The following is a 21353-nucleotide window of genomic DNA, read 5'->3' on the forward strand; positions in this document are numbered from 1 at the left end:
CTACAATACAAATTAATATTTTACTTTATTTTAAAGAATCAATATATTTCTTAGTAGTTTTTTTTTATATAAAAATGCATTCAGATCACTATTTAAAAAAAATAATCTGATGTAAAAGTTGTCATAAATTAATAAGTTGTACTTTAATTTACTTTAATTCTTTTCAGTATTTTCAGTAAATGTATTCTTCCATCCCTTCATGATTCTAACAACATAGATATTGTCATTTTTTTTTATTTTTCACTTGAACTCAAGGTAGCAAAAACCATACATTGCTCAAATTTAAGACAGAATTAAAACACATCAAAACAAGGTGATATGCCGCATCAGAAGGAAAAAAAAATACAATAAATAAAGCTTCCTCTCTTGTTTAGCATACCTGAATGAATGCAGACCCCACTTGGAGCGGTCTGCCACTGAACGCATTTAAAAAATATATATACCAGGTGTCGTTAGATAATGCTACACAATGAACTTTAATCAACAGTTTGACAACATGGAATTTTTTTTATCCTGTTTCTGGTGAGAGTCATTAGTGTTGACTCCAAAGGCATGAAATCTGACAAAGAACAAAACGATGTTATTGCTTTTTTTTTGTTTGTTTTTCTCCAAGCAACTCACTGCATGTACATAGATTATTTCTAAGCCTTTGTCAGGAATAATAAATAAGAATGATCGGCTCATGTGTGGTGTGATTGCACTTAATCCTCTTGACCCCTAAACACTAAACATACTGTCGGTCTAGTGTGGCAATACCTGTGTGATTACATCAGCAGAATGCTTTTACACATACAAGCACTAATAACAATATCTCTACACAAAGGAGGAAACTAAACCCTTATAGTGACAAAAGCACTAAATTCTATAAAACACAGGCAATCACAGATTGCAAATCTTAAGTAATAATGTCTCGCCCACACATTTGATCGGCGCATGTTCCCAAACTGTTGAAGTGAGTTTTTAAGATGTGACTGGGAAAATGAGTGTGATCACATAATTCTACGAGACATTTAGCTCCTAAAAGTTATCTACTTATGGGACATTCTCCTTTCCTTTCAACTACAATCCTGTTCTTTTTTGTTGCCCAGATCTAAAACAGTAGAAAATACAGTCTGTAAAAAAATAGATATTGTACTGACAACCAATTGTAAGTCAATATTGTACTTTTTTTTTTTTACAAGCAAAACATAAAATCAAATAAGAGGCTGTCAAGTTTGAGGTGTCCCAAATGTCTTACAGTGTACCTCTTAAACACAAATGCATGTGCTTATACTCACTTAGTATAGAGTATTCTAACAATGGCACTTTTTACATACCACCCTTTTGCTTTTCATTCCAACTATCTACATCTACATAAACCAACACTGTGGGAAACCATTTGCTTTCTTCTGAAATCCTGAAAACAAATGCAAAGCTCATCTTCATTTATACCGGAACTAACCAAGCAACAAGCCTGTTTTGCCATTTGCAGAAAAGCTAAGCAAATTTTTTTTGCTCCCGATGTTCAAAGCGCAATTTCCAAATAAGAAAGTCTTAGAAGAGTCCAGCTGCAGATCTGCAACCCTGAGAGGTCTGATGCAAGAAATAAGCAATCCTGCAACTATTTACTCATATCGCATCTAATCTGCAAGGCCTCGTATAAAAACTTTGCTCCAACTTTGATGAGGTGCGGGAACTAGAGTTTACAAATTGCATTTACAATTAGGAGGCTCTTGAAAATTTAAAGCAAGTCTAAATTAACTGTACATTAACATTCACCTTTTAGAAATCATGTATTTTTTACATATACAATCTCAAGTAGTTCAGCTAAGGTTAAATTTGAAAGAAAGCAAATCATTTCCCATAGAAGTGAAGAGTCTCAATCTGTATCCCACATGCATCTGCTAGTTTAGTGAAAACATTCCAAAAATAAATACTTTAATTTGGTTTGATGGGGAACATGCAATACCGCTGATTCCATTTCTATGAAAGAGTGAAGACAGGTGTGTCCCCACTCAGACTAAGTTTCCCTTTTATGACCATATGACAGTCAGGTAAAAAAACCCAAAAAATCTCGAAATCTTTGCAAAATTATCAAGTCTTTTCTGCTAAGACCGTAATACATCCACGCTCAAACACTCGCGCACACAGGAGTCCACTTCATGAAACAAAATTATTGTGTGTCCATTTGTCACATGAGACAAAGAAAAGCAAAATCAAAACAAGGCCAAGTCCATCCTCCAGTATGGTGCGAAGGATGCCTTAATGCTAATGGAGGACGCCGGGAATGGCGATTCATTTGGCTGCAGGAAGATTCGAAGGGCATGGCACGTTAGCGGATGGGGCAGAATTGACCTGTGCTTTGTTATTAGAACAAAGGATGGAGTCAAAAACAAGGAGTCAGTTTTTCTCAGGTTATCCTTCTCATTCTTCCTTTCCCGTTAATCCGTTTCTGCTTAAAATATTCTTCACTTAAGGTCTTCCTCTGTAGCAGTTGTGCAGATCACAGTTCAGTCCATGTGGGGTTTCTCAACGCCACCCTGAGGAAAGACAAAGGCGAAAGCAATCAGCTGAGATGAAAAAACAAACTCAAATACATGAATAGAGACATTAAAATGTATCAAAGTGTATCCCTAATGTCAATTTTCAGTCATAAGCTATTGTTGTGCTTTTGGCTTCCAAAATTAGATTAAGAACCCAGAAGTGCTGGGTTCTTAATGTCATTAAAAATCAAACCTAAATTTCTGAAAAATAATTGGGTTTTTATATTCATTAATATAATGTTGACATTATAATAGTTAATAGTTAGTGAATAAATGCACTAACTATTAACTCTAAAACTATAGAGAAAAAAACAGTACTTAGTAGATTGCATGTGGAAAAAGTCTGCTAAAAAACATGTTCCACCACAACAAGCTTACATATGAATCTTAATAAAGATGCTCTGAAAACAAACAAAAAAAATGGTGGTGCAAAAAACAACTTAATTCTCCCCCTTATCCTTAGCCGAAGCACCAGAAGAAGGGAAAAAGGACAACAAAAAAAAACAAACAAAAAAAAAAAACGCAGCGAACAAAACCCCCAAGTTCAGACTTGTGCCAGCATTCCACAGGCCTCATCATAAACAAAAACAACAAGCAGCAAATGACCCTCTGGTCAGCCGAGTCCTGACTAGCTCTCATTGCCTCACAGCAACTGTGAAAAACAAGAGCTCTTAATCTGCTTTCACGCTCTTGCTGAGTCAAACTGAGGGAGTGACGGGACTCTTACTTTACAGACAGAATGAGGTGAGGCTTCCAGGCACAAGCTTAATGAAGACATCAAAGCTGACTTGATGGGATAATTATGACAGAAAAGCAAGAGGACTTGGGGGGGAGCATGCAATGCTCTTTGCAAAAATTTTAACCATTTCACAATCTTATCTGCGAACTCTCTGGCTCTGCTGTGTAATTGCTAAAAAAGCATATGTGGCGAATAGGAGCCCTTTAAAAGTCTTTATTTTTATTAATGAATGGCATGGAAGCTGATGGAGATCAATGCAGTGGAGTTATTCTGAGCAAATACAGCAGAATAAAAGATATCTCAGAATTTCAACTTGGTAGTCCACATCAAGTCAATTATGTGACATATTCCACTAAAACATCTGGAGCGAAAAACTAGTTTGATAACCAAATGGCCTCTGATTGGTCAAGATAATCATTCCCATTGATGATTATCTGCATCAATGGGAATGATGCAGATAATCAATAGCAGAAACAAAGGGTTTTCATACTTTTATCAAAGGCAGATTTATTGATCTAAGAACAACCAACATTCTTAAACTGTGTGATGTAAATGTTACGTTAGGCATCAGTTTGCAAGTTTAACCTTTCGTATAGAATTAAAAACTCAAAAGAAAAGGCAGCGAATGTTACCATGGCCAGTTGCCGTCCGATGTTACCCACGGTGACACCGCCTGAGAAGAATATGCAGGGGAGCCAGGAGCGCACATACAGGAAGTCTGGAGATGTGTACCTGAAAAAGAGGACATGAATAAAGCTGATTATTAAATGACTGTTAAGGTTTTTAGAGTAACTGATTTATAACTGAGTAGTTCTGGATTTGAAATGCATTTAAATTGCAGTAAAATGGTCCATAGACATTTTTTTTTTGCCTAAATTTGATAAGCATATTGGGGCAGTGAAGCTCAAAATATTTAAAAGTTGTGATTACCTAACTACAATGCCTCCTACGGTTTAAGTTTCAGAAAATATTGTTGATGGAGAATTTTAGTTAATGATTGAAACCCCTATTTGAGGCTAAACATTGTTATACATGCACTTTTACAAATTTACAGAGGGGCTGGAAAATACTTAAGCAAGAAGTTTGATTTTAATGACATAGATACATAGTTTTAAGTCAGTTTCACTAGCAGATTTCTTTTGAGGATATGCAGGAAAGCCATGGATGTCAGGTGATAAGTTTCTTTATGGCTTTATTGGTCCCCTTCATTATGGGATTTGTAGTCTTGTCACACTATGGTGTATATGGGTGTATATTATATATCGAGTAGGTTAATAAGGAAACATGTAGTTTAAAAAGTCTTGCAATTATAGCTGAAGCATGTGCAACTATATATAAAATTTTACTGTCAGCTTAAATCCCCAAAGAGTCATGTTTCCTGTCTTTGGACCAACACGTACAACACTGTGACCAAAAACTGTTTGACTCACTGATAAACTCCGTTGTAGACCAGCAGCTGTGTGATGACGGTAGCCAGGAAGGCGGTGGTGATGCCCAAGCCAAAGCCACTTCTGGAGCGGTCAAACGTCCACCACAGGCCCAAAGACAAGGCGGCCAGGGTCAGGGAGAGCTGCACATTGTTGGCGAAATCTAATTTCTGGGTTAGAGTAAGTTAAGGGCAAAGTCAAACAGATTGACATCAGAACAGGAGGATGTGTAGGACTGTGATCTCAAGCAAATATTTGTCTGACCGATTGTGACCGAGTTCCATCAATAACAAATGTAAAAGTCGGTCGTTGTGTCCAAACCGTATCCTCTGGAGGAATTTAAAACAACTCTGACAAGAACTTGACTTGGGAATCTGCCCTTTGAGAAAGGATACAACACTAGCGTGGTTGATTCCGACAAACACTGCGATACATCTCATTACACTGGCCCACTCTCTCTTGAACTTGTGCGGCTCCCCCAAATGGCTGTCGAGGCAGGGATAGAGAAGGCCGATAACAGCTGCAACAAAAAAAGGAGGAACAAACAGGCCTGATTTATACAACATAAGCAGAAAATCGTGTGACCTTCAGTGGGCCAATCCTGACAAAGCTGTGAAAGATTATCTGCTGAACATGGATTTTTATAATTAGTGACTTATTTGCACTCATGCAGGGCACTGTGAAAGTATTCAAATCCTTTAAATTTTATATATTATATTACACCCCGTAATGTATTTTATTAAGATTTTATTATAAAGATCAATACAAATTAGAGGATAATTGTGAAGTGGAAGGGATACAAGACTTAGTTTTCCAAAATATCTGGACTTCAATACCTTCAGTACCTTCCTTCATTTATGAGATCCCATTAAAATATACAGTATTGAAATTTGTAGCCAAAATGTCCCAAAAATATAAAGTTTGAACTTTATTGTTTCTGTGGTTAAAAACTGAATAAAATTAATTTCATTTCAACCCTTCTTTAACTTATATTTAAAACATTCATCGTAAGCTAAAAAAAATCAACAAAATTCATACACATTGTTTCAAGAAGAATAAAAAGACACAAATTAGGAAATGACAGAATTAAGAAAAGAATGAAATACACAATGAAGAAAGTGAGGAAAGAAACAAAACAAAGGACAAAATGAAAGCAGGAAGTAAGGACAACTTTTCAACAACACTATAGGAATTCACACAGCGTAAACAACACGTGAAATAAACAATACTTTTAAAGATTTTATCAGGTTATGTAGGAAGCCTGCCAACATGTTGTTGCACACTGTCTTAATTTGATGCGAGTCTATCAAATTAAGAGCTAAAAGAAGGGTCTTTCACTTTTACCTCACAAGAGAAACATCTGGTGGTAGGGAAATATTTGTCTGTAAACTAAATTAACTGGATTAACACAAATTCTGGATATCTAAGTAAGGCGGCCTGGAAACCAGTGCTGGCAATTTACAAGTTCTGCGAGTCCATCAAATTAACTAGTTAATATAGTTGTCGTGTGTGTGGATTTCTATATTAATACTGAAAGTTTGTTATTCTGGACAATAAACAGAATACCCTGAAAACTGCCAGTAAATCTAGCTGAAATGTATTTTCCCTTTTGTCTTAGGTTTATGAACTAAACCAAAATGACATATATATATATATACAGAGAGAGAGAGAGAGAGAGAGAGAGAGAAAGAGAGAGAGAGAATGGAAGACTTAATATTTATTAAAATAGAAATATGTAGCTATAATATGTTAAAGAAAATTGGTTTAATTTATTCCTGCTTGTTATTTTAAATTGCATAACCCCATGTGTAACTGTTTAAATGGCTTTTATTTAATTCAATGCATTAAACAGCAGCTGCCTTTTCCTCTAATGTCGTGAAAGGAAATATAAAAATCGCTTTCAAGGAACTATAAAGTTAAATAAAAGACAAAAAAATCAACATCATTTTTTGTTTCATTTCTCTTTCTGCCTCGCAGCACATGGGGGGAGGAGCCAAACACGGATGTGTCCGGTGTTTTCAGGGAGGGCCTTCAACTCACCCGTTATGACATCAACCAATGAGCGCACACCTCACGTAGTGTGTAGCCAATCAGAAGGCAGGCATCTCTATTACGTGTCTATACTCTGGTTTTTGATAACAAGCTGGCTGACATACCAAATTTAGACTGTAGCTTGTGAATGACAACCTTATGTATCTGCAAGGAAATAAACAACAGAAGGAAGCGCCCTACTTGCTCAATACATTATTAGTTGTTCTTCATGAATAAAGGCGAATGTGTCATTTTGTCCCTAAGTTAGCAACCACTGAAAACACGGTAGGAAAGTGTTTTATAAAGTGAATAGCCACTCACCAGCTCCTGTCCCGCAGCATGGCGGGATCCACCAGGCAGATGACAACAGAGTTGTCATCACCTCTTCGGGAAACAGAGTGACATTTCTCTGTATCTGCAGCAAGTTGAGTACCAGCGCCAGAAATGCCCCCACTGTGAAGAGGACCAGACCTCTTCGGATGAGGTTGGCGGTGCGGACGTCGTGCAGGGAGCCGTAGGCGCTGCCAAGCATCGCAGTGATGATTGACATCATTTCTTCAGCTTTGGAAACGAACCAGTTCGCTCCGGACGAATGCTTGGTTTCAGCCTTCGGTGAACAAGAGCAGCTCCAGCAGTGGTCCTCTAGTCTGGGCATTTGGCACTTTTGTTCTATTTGTCATAAATAGACAGATAAGTTTTATTAGGCCGATGCTGAAAAAAAAGGATTGAAGTGAGACGAGTCAGAAGTCTGGCTCCCTTACCTTGCTCTCTAGACGGTTTCAGAGTCTGATTCAAACAGAAACCTCCACGCCTGCTCATGCAGCCAGGATTCCCCCCGCTTTGTTTTCCTGCTCTCTACAACAGTCACACGAATGACGTTGTTTTGCTCATATTTTCTTCGGTAAACACACCGTGTTGCTTCATTCAGCGAGTAAAGAAGGCTGATCATACCAACAAGAACAGCAGCTTCCTCTGCAGAAAACAATCTCAGCTGTGTCGGGTGAGGGTTGGCAGCCAATCGGAGCGCGGCGGCTGATATGACGTGACGCCTCTGCTCCGCCCCCGTCGTCCGGTTCAGACAGACGCACAGAGATTAGGTGGTTCTGGGACAGAAGTGAAAGTAGAAACTGAGCAATACTTTAAAACCTTGACTTCCAAAGAGAGACATTTCCAAGGCATTCATCAAAAGCTTCGCTGTGTTTCACAATCAGACGATAACCAGCAGGGTTCATTTTTACCTATTAAGTCGCAGTTTAATGACAAAAATATGTTTTAGTTTTTGTTCCAATTTAGTTATCTTGTGTCATATTTTTTTCCCCTATGGGGTTTAATTCACTGTCACTGCCCATTTTAAGGAAACAATTCCACATCTCAAAATCCAGATCGTGTCTAAAAGTGCACCCGGCACTTCGCTGGTAGTGGCCCCATGTGGAAGTGGCACTCTGTTGCTTTATAAGGGCTGGGCTTCAGTGCCCCAGGAGGAACCAGGGAACTTATTTTGAACCACCTCCAGAGCGGTTCCCTAATTTCTTTACTCCAGATGAAGTACAGCAGCTATCACAGTCTTTCTTCATCAAGAACAAAACCTTGAATTAGGGGCTGGAGACCTCAACAGAATTACTAGGGTAATAGAGCTACCCAAACCACTCCAACCCTCTTGTGGTAACAAGGATACACACATTTTCCTAAATACTCCCTGAAGGTTCTCTGAAGAATAGGTTCAACATCACAGTGTGACCTTCTGAAGTATCAGGTGATCCATTCTTTTTGCAACTGTTATCTTCAAAGAACCTTCAGAGAAATGTTTCATGAATGTTTCCCAAAAGTTACTGCAATTTTCACAATGCAACATCAAAGCATTTTAAATGATAATATAGCTAAAAAAATTAGATACAAGAAAATATGTTTACCAATCAGCTAATGATCCTATTGGGATGGAGAAGGTGAAGAAATCCTTAGTTGTTACTTTAAACACAAACTTGCCAGGTTAGCTCTCATTTCATTCACAGGTACTCTTATATATAGGCGGGCACTGGTAAATGGGGTTAGTGGCACAGCTTTTTTTTTCTTCTCTGTTTTCCACTTGGTGCAGGAGTTGTTGAACTTTGGGTCAGTCTGCAGGAGGTTTGGCTTAGGGGTGTGTGGAGTTCTGTCACGTCTGTCTATGATTTTGTTACTGGCATGAGGATCAATGACCGCCATTTGAAGATCGACAACAACACAGATACGTGTTTTAAAGTACCTACCCTGCTCCAGAGGCAGCAGAACAACATACACACACTCTGCTAAAATCAACCAGATGACACATGCACGGATATTTCTTTGCTTGTAGATGTGTGTATTATATGTAACACTGATATTAATATGCTAAAAAAAAACATGTTTAGATAAATACAGTCCTCATTTCTTCGATGATGTCCTGCCAATTGACTATCCAGGTGGATGTCAAATTAGTGATTCAAAAATAATCCAAATTTCTTTGTGCTAGCTTTTTGCACTTTATGAAAAAAAAAATTATGTATGTAAATCACCAGAGTGGCAGGTCACTTTCTTTGACCTATAGCAAAGAAAAACACAAATACGGAGAGCAAATTATTTTAGATTGTTGGTATATTTCTTATGGCTTCTCGTGTCTTATGGAAATACATTTGTGAAATATGCTTTTTTACTTTGGAGTCAAAACTAGTCTGGATACAGCAAAGACTTTTATTCTCCCTTCAGACCAGTTACAACAGAAGCACAATCTTATTTTTATTGATGTTTCTTTTATAGTTGCCCTAGTAGGTCGCACATGAGATATGAGAGAAAGCAAGCAAACAGCAAAGGAAATCATAAATTTAAAAAAGCAAAAAAACATGAAGTCATTTTCTGACTCATAGACCAATAACGCACAAGGGAAACTATTATTAGGTACAGCTTGCTAGTACTGGGTAGCTGCTGACAGCCGAGGCCACTGGAGCAGTTGTGCTAAAAAACAAATTAGATGATTTGAGTTTTGTAACAAGATAGGTTATCCTCCTAAAAGTAGGCATCAGATGATGGATACATTACGGTTCCATTGGTTCCATTACATTGCTTCTTGATTTGAAAACCAGCAGGTGGTCTTCATCATGTCTAGATGACTGAACACATTGACCAGGCTCAGTTGTGTTGAACAGTTGAGCAGGTGTACCTTTTAATGTGCCTGGCAAGTGTAGAGGGCTTCCGAATTCAGTCTTTTGAACCTTTTTAATTCTCTCAGCAAAGATAAAAATGGTGAAAATGGAAATCAGAAACACAATATGAATTATAAATACAAGGATCCCTGATACATTTCTGGGACTTTTAATGTCAGGGTCAAGCTGTAAATCAAATATAGGCCAATATATAAAAGCCAAAGTGTCCTACTTTGTGTTCCAACCGTGACATTATACATTTTGAAAGATAAAGCAGCTTCAGAAGGAATTTTTTTCAAAGCTTTACAGCTTCCCCACTACACATTCAAACTGACCGACTTTAAATTGGATTCACTTGAACAGAATGAGAAAAGCTGTTCTCTTAAAAGGCACCGATAACTGAGTGCTTAAATATAAATGTCACAGTTGCACTCTGCCTGAGCTGTTTTACCATACTGAAGCAAACAAGTCAGGCATGGAAATATGTTGAGGTTGAAAAGTTAGCATTTGTCTCCCCGGTTTCATTTCTATGAGATGTCCTGATGTTGGCAGAAAGCGGAATAAATAAACCATGCAATGGTGAAGAAAATGGTTTCCTTTTTTATTTTTTAACCAAAACAGGTCTCATTTTCTTTCAGGCTATAGCTTTGAAAGATGCTTGAATGTAAGATTACTAGTCTAGAGGATATTTGCAAGCACTGAAATAACATAGAAGTCCATATATAATGATATCAATCATATTACCACAACGCAAATTACAGGGAGGCATACGTTTAATGCCTATAAATCAGCATACTCAAAATTTTTCAGAAAAAAAAAAGATAGAATACAATGAATGATGTTGGAAGCTAGATTTGGCTTTTGGGATCCACAAGGTGCACAAAAGTTCTATAAGACCCCTGAAGTTCCACCACCACCAAAGTAGTCCAACAATAGTAGTCCTTTCTGCAGCAGGACTAAAGGCTTGTCTCAGGGAAGCAGAGTGTGTATGTTTCCCAAATGAATACATTTCTTTTAATGTTATTCTTTGCTATTCAGGTGCCTCAGGATAAAAGCCTACAGCAGAGAGTGTGTGTAGGTTTAAGAGTGTGCAGAGCTTTCCTCTTCTGCAGCAGGAACATGCTCAAAATTCGAGAAGGGATCCACAAACAAAAGATGAAGGTGTTGTTATTATTCATTTAAACATTGTTTAATGACAAATAAAAACTAGAATTGTGCATGTCTTCAGCTCCTTGCCAATATTTATGTCCTCCTTAAAACTTGGAAGATTTTGTTGCTACATTTTAATGGAATATTAAGTGACATACCAAAGAATGGAAGGGAGCATAATTATAAAATGGAAAGCAAATTATACATTTTTCTATAAGCTTTCAAATAAAAATAAAAATGCAAGTATTCTGCCAATTTCATGCAATATGCCTAAATAAAGTCTAACAGGAATAAAAAGAATAATAAATTGAGTCCACCGGTGTGCGATTCAATTTCTTTCTTGGACTTTTTTGGAGAACATTAATGAAGAAAAAGCATTTTGTAGACCCATAAACATACAAGTATCAGAGATAAAGTTGTGGAGAAAATTGAAGCAGTCAGGTTGAAAAAGAATATCTGAAATCCAATTTAATCCATCACATGTCACTTAACCTGTCCACATAAACTAACAGAGTATTATTCAGAGAAAAAGGCCTGTGTAACTCGGGAGGATCTACACAGATTCATAGCTCAGGAGAAAGCGTCTGTCGATAAGGAATTATTCTTACTGTGTTTGTGTTTTATAGACTGGTGGGAAGAATACAGTGTTAAAAGAAAGTGATAAGTAGCCCGTTTGAAAGTCAGCCACAAATGGAAGAATGTGCTTTGGTCAGATATCCAAATTTGACCTTATATACCTACAACAGCAAAATGCTATGTGTGCTGGAAAACCAACATTGTGTATCAAACTGAACTCACCCTCTGCTGTGAATCATTTTCACTGTTTCACAGCTTCACTGTCTCTTGTGGAGGCAGTGAAGCTGGTCAGAGTTAGGGGAAAGCTGGAGTAGCTGAATAGACAATGTACCTGCAGAAAAACGTTAGACACCGAAAGATTGATGACAATGGAACAAAAATTCATCTTCCAACAGGAGAATTACCCTAAACCTTTTCTCTTATGTAATAATGTGTTAGGTTCTAGTGACCTGTGATTGAACCTGTGTGTACCAAAACTTTGTAGCACACTCTTGTGGTACATATTGAGAATATTTGTGTGTTCAACTGATGAAAGTAGTTCTTTGTTCTGGTAAATAACTGTAAAAAAGCAGCATCATAAAAGAGTGGAGAGTACTTCCTGTTATGACTAATGTCTGCTGTTTGCCAACATTAAAGTTTCTCATACAGCTACAGTGATAACAGAGAAAGAAAGATGGTCCAAACCTAAGCCTTAGGTCAGCGGTTTTCAACAGATAAAAAGGTATGTAGGACCCTGAACTTTGAACTGTACCTGGAACAACATCAAGCTGAATGAACACATTACTGATACAGTGAAGAGTAAACCAAAGCCAAAATGTAGTTTCCTACAGCATTCATTGCATTGGCCTAAAGTTTTATTAACTCACAAAATCCAATGAAATAAAGTAAAATCTCCAGTCAGTTTTATATAGGCCTATCAATTGGTCTTATCAATTCAAGGGTACCAAACCCGCCAACTCCAGAGAATTGACTCTAGGGAGCAGTATAGAAAATCACTCCTTACATTTCAGATTTTTATTTGTTATAAAAGTCCAACATCCTTTTGTTCTTTCAACTTCACAGACATATTGAAAGAATAGGCATTTATTCTGTTCTAATTACATAAAACCAGAATAAAAATAATTTAGTTTTCTGGTTCTAGAGTGACAAAGCTGGAAAAGTTCAAGGGGCATGAATACTTTTCCAAGTACCTGTAGATTATTATGTCTAGTGACATCATTGATAGAACATGCGCAACGATGATGAGACAAAATGCACGCATTACGTTAGCGAATGCTTTTCCCTAAACCATGAAAATGACTCGGCATATAGCTCTCAGCAACCAGCAGTGTTGGCGCTGGCGTCGGGGAGGTCTTCCTCACATCTGGAGATAAAACAGGATGGTGTATGACACTTCAAATGAAGAGCAGATCAAGCATGTCACAGATTATGCCTTTAGACTCGGAGGGATTTTTCCAATGGGAAAGACGAGGAAGAAGCCTGCTGGAAGAGTTGGCAAATTAATCTATCAAACTCAAGCTTGACAATTTTCCCCCTTCAATCCTCTGTGAAATTATGAAAGGAAACATCCTAATCCACCCTCACCAAGAGTTGATTAAGATGGAAACGGTTGCAGTTTCATCCTGTTTATTCCGTACGCATCATGTGTCAGAAAGCATGGCATTTATTCCTCTCTTAACACATTTTCTGGAACCCTTAATTCAGCATGAACCCATTGGTGATGATGCATTCATGTAAATATGACACATGGTTACAATATGTATGTATTTCTAAATGAACAATTCATTTCCCAAATATGACTCATCGTTTTTTTTTTTCTTTTCCCATGTAACAATATTTCATTGCATTGTGAGTAGTTATCCAAATAACAGTCTTTTTTGTGTAGCTCTGCATCTCTTTCTGTGGCATAGGAGATAAAAGAGGAGTCATTGGGTGGAGAGTGTTTCAACCACCTTAACAAAGGTTGCTATAAAGGCCCTGCCTCAGCAGCTGGAGGGCGTGGCACTGCGATTCTATCTCCATATCCCTTTGTTCTGCGGCACTCAGCTCTGAAATTGTTACAGTGCAGCTGAAATGCGGATCCTGCACACTTCCTGCTACAATGCTGTAGCGGGAAAAGAGAGGAAGTTGGAATAATACGCAAATTCCTGAATCAGGAGATCTGCCCACATGTAGATTTTTCAAGGTAATTTTGGGTAGATATACTAAACTGTTTTAGGTGGGAATGCTGTAATGAACGCAATGCGGACATAAGTAACATCTTTAAGACATATTTCCTGAAAGAAAAAAAAAAGAGCAAATATTAATTTAATATATTTTTCTTATTCTGTCAGACACCATATTTTGAAATTTTGTCAAAAAGTTTTGACAAAAATAGTAAAAAGAAAATCCTGAAACATTTCTTGGTGTGTTCTTGGCTCTTGGTTTTTGACTGAATTTGCATTTTATAAAATGTTAAATTTTATTGTTTTTTTTTGTTTTTTTTTAAATGTCTATTCAATTTCTCTGATATTGTTTTTGTGTTTGTTTTGTTTCTCAAACTGAAAAGAGGTGGGTTTTTTTTGTACATCTTTGACTTTCCTAAAAGTTGCCATTGTTTTTTTCTTGACTCATCAAGTTTCAGATTCTTTCTTCAGTGATGTGCCTTTTGTTAAAAAATATATTTTGTCATGTTTTCTAAATTCTTGTTGTGTATCTTGTGTATAATTTTCTTATAGTCTAAAATTCTGAAAAGTGGCATATGTGCCCCCAAATAATCTAATTTATCAGCAGTAGATTGTTTAGAGTTATTTTTATTTGAGATAGGGGTTGTTATCTGTCTTATCTCAAAAGAGTTAACTGTTGGGGTGTAACTACACATGTAGTAAAACATACATTTTGGTTCACCAAGTATATTTACTTAACCTGTTCACAAGTAGAACATTTATATGCTGAACTTTAGAAGTGTGAAGAAGTTTTCACAACAGCAGAATTGCGTCTATGCTCTGTGGAAAACACCAATACTTTATACAGAAAGGTCTGCTGGTTTCCCCACCAGGCATACTCCACGGTGAATTGAAGTATAACTTGTATACCAGGATGTCCCTATTGAAATAACTCAAGTGATTTTATATTTTTTCATTGTCAAATGTTGACAAAGTTTGAAGTCTTCTGAATTCCTAATAATTTCCAAATGATTTTACTAACTGATCAAATTTGACCAAAACTCCAGTTAGTTCTATACAAGCAACTTTTTGAAATGCTTCAAGACGATAACTAATTATTTTCTGAGAAATGTCTACATTTTTGTACTGTTGAATAACAGCAAAAACGAGATACCTATCAGACTTTGATTTTTGTGTATATTTACATCTCTATTGACTGGCCTGTAGCTTAACCAATCCTACAGTCAACAGAAATTGGGTGTAATATAAAACCATAAAAATACTCATTATCACTTGAGAATGATTATTTAATATATTTAACTGCCAAGAGAAATAAACTGCTGCACTATACATGCTATTCCCGGTGGTGCTGCTGAGATGTCTGAACATGGATGCTTGCTGCATTTCAAAGTGACCAATAAAATGACAACCTAAAATGTAATTAAATACACAACTAATGTTCTCACACTGATTTAAAAGACAATATTAATACTAAATAAATTAATATTGTTAGCAATGTTCTTTGTCCAGGGCAGGAGAGCTGATGAAACAGAAAATTTGCCAATTGCCTCAACTCATTCCTTCAACCTTTCAAAGGCTAGTTTTACAATTTTATCCTATTTAAGTGGTAAAAGTTGATGTTTCCCTATGTTTGTTTTTTTTTTTTTTGTTTTTTATTTATTTATTTATTTATTTTTATTTTATTTTATTTTTTTTTTACCAGTATTTGCTCTGGAAAAGACCATTTAATTTAATTAGTGGAAAAAAAGCCAATCTTGAAGTTTCCAACAGAATTTATGCAACTGAAGAAGTGCCTGATAGCAAAGAGGAGCCTTGGTTGTGCTTGGAGAATGTTTTCAAACTGAACCCTTACACTGATACTGACTAAAGAATGAAAGTTCTGGATCCCAAAACTATTTGGAGACAGTTGAGGTCATGAGCTCAGGAAGACTAGATATGTAAAGTGTGCATGTGGATAAAGCCTGTTTTCAAAGTTAGAGCTGTATGATAGCCAATGCCAAATACGGTATTGTCTACAGTTCTGTAAAAGATTCTCTGTCTAAAGATCAACAGATAGTCTTCTATGATTCAGAAAAAGCTCCTGGTAATTTGTTCCTGGTAAGGGCTGCAGTTTGAAATTAAAAACTTAGTTGTTCAACTGACGCAATATCAGTAGTCTTCTTCCCTGAATCCTCAGTGAACTGAAGACAATTCCGTCACACATAACAATATGCATATTAGAATAGAGGAGTAAGGAGGAAAGATAAAACATGTGAAAAACTAACTGATTATTTTCTGAATTAAGTGTTTCACAAAAAAATTCTCACATTTTAAGTATTTTGTAATTTTGTGTTTCTTTTAATTTTATGGACTTGTGCTAAATGTTGTGCCACTTTATGTATCATTTATTGTGTTTACAATTTCCCTAATTGTTTGTGTTTTGCTCTTTAAAAAAGGGATTCACAAGATCAACCACTTAGCTGTAAATTTCTGAGTTCTGACCTTGTATTCAGCTTCTTTCTACACTTTTACAACCAAGACTGTATTGGAAAACAACAAACTTCGCTGACTGCATTTGAAATTACTTTGTGATTTTACAAGTCAAATAAACAGATGACTCAACAGCAAAATGAACATGTCACCATGTGCTTTTGCTTTGAACTGCTGCAGATAAAGTGTTTGTGATTGCCCTACAGAGTGTGTGGCATGTTTGCACAAAAGCTCTATTCATGCCAGCTATGCTGAAAGGGCTGACAAACAGCGCAGCACTGGCAGCCAATCAGCATTCTGAATGATCCCCAGCCATCTACTCAGATGTCATTCTCAACCAATCACAGCCGTTCCCTCGGTGGGTGCATTTGTTTGCGTTTTAACAAGGGGGAGATAGTACGTGCGTTGGAGTGAGTCAGTTGGAAGTTGCACAATGAGCCCGAAATATTCCCCACATGTTTGTCCTCAAGCAAAGCTGCACAGAGACACAAATTAGTCACAAGGCTGACAACAGGCAGATCTTGGAGCTGCTTCACATACACTGACTAATGAGACAACTCACCATGAGAGCCATCACATGGAGCTGTATGTGGATGGGTACATGACTAACAACTTATAAAATCGCCTTGATTGAATTGGTTTTGTGAAGAAGATTGCTGTTGCATGGTAACATCAGCACCACTCATTGCAAAAGGTGAAGAGGGGAAGACTCAAAAACATGAAGAATCCTTTCTTCGTATTTTTGGGAATTTTGTTTTAGCAAAGACATTTTCAGGGCTATTCAAATAAAAATATACATGGGAAGCATCTTTATAAAAGCTTATTTTTGTAAAGGGATCATGGTTGTGCAGGACCCACATGCAGCCAAAAAGAGAGAAAAGTGGAGCAAAACTATAGATGTTTAAGCTGAGCTAGACAAAGAAATGACAAATCAGAGAAAAAGACTCAAACTGATAAAAAATAATAATAATAATAAAAAAAAAACCTAATCCTAGTGAACAAAGAATAGAACATAAGAATAAACACAAATGAATTATTTGGTGTGTCAAAACTTGGGGATTAAAAATACATATAGTAACAACAACAACAACAACAAAAAAGAAAAAGTCACAAACACCTGTGGATCCTAACACAACCTGGGGAAAACACTCTACCACAGTCAGACCAGCTTTCTATTCGTCCATACATCCATCCATCCATCGATTGATTTTGTGACTGAGATAGGACATAGCATTGACTTAAATTCATTTCAATAACTCTGTTCAGTCTTAAGGCCTGTACCTACATACCCCATATGAACAGGTAATTTTGTAATTTTATTCAAGATGGGAAGAAGAGAAACAACGTTCTATCTGGCAAGGACATTTTACATTTCTCAAGAATTCAAGTCTAGATTCATATACCTAATGATGAGAAGAGTAATTTGTAGCGCTTAGTACTAAAAAGAAGCTATGGGCAGGTACCCTAGGCTCCCAGACGCCACAGCAACCCCAGACAGACTGATACAGAGTAGCCATTCACAGCCGACATGGAATCACATCATCAGTGAAGCTCATGGACAGCAGCCCCCAGGCCAACGAGAAGGGCCCCAACTTGCCCCCGTACAAGTCAAGATCAAAACCTAACTACCTCGGCAGTCAGGTGCCTGTACAAGCTCCCAGCAGAAGAATCACATGGCACTAAGGAGGAGGAACCTCACAAAGTGTCCTAAACTCAAACCTTGGGCAGCTAAGCTGCAAGCACCCTTAACTGGGACTGAAAAGAATATAATTTTGTTCTTGCAGCTCTTGGAGAGAAAACATGTGTCTCTTTTCTTGTGAAGTGTGTATTGGCTTTAACCCTAATAGTTACCCTTTGCATTAGGACAAGGCTTTTGGTCACTGTAAGGTCCATTTGTCTTCAGAAAATAAGTGATCATGCCAGAATAGGTGCTAAATAGAAATCATAAAAATAGACATACATGCACATGCCTTAAGGCAATGTGCTCCGATTTAAATGGAGCTCATCAATGCTTTTGGAATGTATAATACCCGGGAAGAACTGACCAACTCCCCTTTGCACAGAAAAATATAAAGTTACCATAAAAGTTGTTTTTTATGTTTTGTTTTTTTCCCCAAACAGTGCATGTCTACCCGTGGGACTTTGATGGGATTATATTAATGCATTATAATTCATGATGCAAAACTTTCAATATTTTTTTCTTTTTCAATAAGAAAATTGTATTTAAAAGTGGATTTTCTCTCATTATCACATACTTTATAACAATAATTCTAGCTGCCCTTCACCTGCCCCTGGAAGAAAATCACACCACATATGTTAAGTGCTAAGTGTTTCTTGGTTTAGTTAATATTTAACCATCAATAGTGGCCTCATATCAGGAGAAGTGTCAAACACTTGTGTGTGAGTAAAAGTTAAAAAGTAAACTTGTCTTGTTTACTGTTCCAAAGGATTCCCACTTGACCTGAAAATAGAGAAAAACACTTTAGATTTGGATAAAAACACAACCCATTGCCTGGATAAATTTAGATGTAAGTTAGTGTAAGAGTTGTATATAGTTTTATGTTTCAGTAAATAGTGAAAGTATTTTAAAACTCTGGAGGAAAACCTACATGGTCTCAGTGAATAGTAAAACAGAAAATGATTCCTTATTTTTTTTGGCTGGTTTGATAACCCAGTATATCAGAGTTCAAGACCTTGATGTCACCGCTGGACTGTATGACTTCTTAACACTGCTGCCACTTGCTGACATCATGTGATTGCAAACGTCAGAGAGTTTGAGCATTTTGTCTCGTACAGTACGATGGTCCTACCAGTGTCCTTGTTGGCCCGCTGTGCACTTGTCACGGCTGAATCCTTGATGCACCATGTGTGCTGCTTTTTTGGGTTTTAAATTGAATGTTCAGCCTTGAATCATAGCCTGGCTTCTCAACTTAAAGTTTATGGGGGCAGCAGATTTTTAAAGTGACCATTTTTGAGGGGTTTTCACAAATCAAGTTAGACCAGTGTTTCTCAATTCCAGTCCTCAGGCCCCCCCCCTGCATGTTTTAGGTGTTTCCCTTCTGTCACACACCTGGATTGAATATTTTGGTGATTAACAGGCTTCTGCAGCTCTTGATGGTCATGCAATCATTTGAATCAGCTGTTCTGGAATAGAGGTACAGCTAAAACATGCAGAGCAAGGGGGCCTGAGGACTGGAATTGAGAAGCGCTGAGTTAGACCAACAACAATGAACACATTGTATGTTTAAAGAACTACAACAATTTTTTTTTTAATCAAACTGTTTTGTTTTGAAAAAGTCTTAATTTAGAACCTTTTGAGGAAAAAAACAACTGGAAGACATCAAGAAAACAAAGGAACACCACAAATAGATCAGGGTTTTAGTTGTGGAAAAGTTTAAAACCATTAGAAAATCAGCAAACCAAAACCGAAGATCATGTCCTACATGTAATGCACTTGTGGTGGTAAACACCTCAATCACAGCACTGGTGGTAGTAGACTATATGGAAACAAGAATAGAACTAACGATTGGGCAATCCTTGCAGAAAAACAGTTAGAAATTGCAAACAGCTTGACACAAGTATGGAGGTTCACTTCTGTAATTGCACTTATATAATAAGCCCATGCTATCGCTCAGGTTTATTAGTCATATCCGTCTGATATTGTACTTTCTGTCTCTGATAAAGCACAGCACTTACTGCAAGGTAAGTGTGTGACAGGGTTTGTTCATTCTGATAAGCTTAAATTGTCCCAGTGGCAGAAACACACTCATTTATCAGCAAGTGATAAATGAGTGCCATTTATGGATGACAAATATTTTCATCCATAAAGAAGGGAGCAGAAAACAAGACTCATGAAAAACATGTACTTCTTGTGTGAGAAATCATGCATGCCGCATTGCTGTGGTGCAGTGTCCTCCTAGTGGTAGGTTACGGTATCACATTGAACTGTTTTTACACAATCAACCAGCAGATGGCACCCACATCCAAATCTATAAAAACTGTAATTGAACAGCTCTTTTTTGGTCCTTTTCCTTGAGTTATATGCGTCTAGAGCTCTAACCGCATGATTAGTCTGTTTCAGACTAAAACCATACAGCACAATTCTTCCTTAGCAGCTCATTTACCTGATTCAGAAAAGAATTAACTCATTATTTTACAGTGCAAGTTTGAGCCACATGCCTCTAAGTTTGTATAAGATATTCTGGAAAGAGAGTGTACAACCTTGATCCTAAATTGTGTTTCTTAAAAAAAAACAACCCTCATGAAGCTCATAGGTGGCTTGTAAATTATTTTGTTGACTGGCTTCTGCAACTTTGATATAAATAAGAAATTAAATAGGCAACAGTTTCACTAAGATCCAGACATGATCATAGCTTTACAATAAGAATATTTTCCATTTTGTGCACAACTCTGTTTAAGCTGTACTAGTGACAACCCTGTTTTGGGTGCTATTCAGTAAGTTAAAAAAGTTGTTGGCAAGTTTATTTATTTCATAATTAATTTAAAAAGTGAAATTCAATTATTATATAGGTTTGCTACATACAGAGTAATATCTTTTAAATGTTTCTTTTGATTACAGGTTACAGCTAAAGAAAGCCATAAATACAATTTCTCAGAGAAACAGGAATATTGCAAATTTTTTTTAATACAGAAATAGTAACATAGTGAAAATCATGCCCATCTACTGTCCTTAATACTTGGTAACTCATATGGATGGATTACTGCAGCAATTTAAGATGGCATGAAAGCAATTAGCTTGTGAGTCTGCTGAGGTGTTCTGGAAGCCCAAGTAGCTAAAACAGCAGAACCTCAACTCGTGTGCAAATGCTCCACAGATTCTCTATGGAGTTTATGTAAGGTAAGTTCACTAAAGCACTGATACCATGGTCATTCAAGCAGGTACTGGTTTCGGCAGTGTGGGCAACTTGGAAATCCAGCTGGAAAAGGACATCAGCATCACCATGACGCTTGTAAGCAGAGGGCAGGGCTGAGCCCATTTTCTGACTAAAACCCAGTGGACCAACACCAGCAGATGTCATGGCTCCTCACATCATCATTGACTGTGGAAACTTTACACAGGACCTAAAGCCAGTTGGATTCTGTGTCTCTCCTTACTTCCA

The 21353-nt window shown here is 37.1% G+C and overlaps 1 protein-coding gene across 2 annotated transcripts; it reads right to left on the reverse strand.

The window, feature by feature from the left end:
- Positions 1–218: 218 nt before the first annotated feature.
- Positions 219–8774, reverse strand: insig1 (insulin induced gene 1). 2 transcript variants are annotated; one of them, XM_044104357.1, is made up of 8 exons: positions 8630–8774; positions 7671–7822; positions 7481–7574; positions 7041–7388; positions 5084–5208; positions 4692–4858; positions 3894–3993; positions 219–2519 (listed from the first exon to the last, which is right to left on the reverse strand). In XM_044104357.1, the coding sequence occupies exons 3-8, from the start codon at positions 7536–7538 to the stop codon at positions 2490–2492; spliced, it is 828 nt and encodes a 275-aa protein (XP_043960292.1). In that variant the 5' UTR covers positions 7539–7574; positions 7671–7822; positions 8630–8774; the 3' UTR covers positions 219–2489. The 2 variants fall into 2 exon arrangements, with proteins under 2 accessions (XP_043960292.1, XP_043960291.1); XM_044104356.1 differs by having other exon boundaries at positions 7481–7822.
- Between the last annotated feature and the right edge of the window lie 12579 nt (positions 8775–21353).

Source organism: Gambusia affinis, linkage group LG21 (assembly GCF_019740435.1).
Source record: "Gambusia affinis linkage group LG21, SWU_Gaff_1.0, whole genome shotgun sequence".
Classification (NCBI taxonomy): domain Eukaryota; kingdom Metazoa; phylum Chordata; class Actinopteri; order Cyprinodontiformes; family Poeciliidae; genus Gambusia; species Gambusia affinis.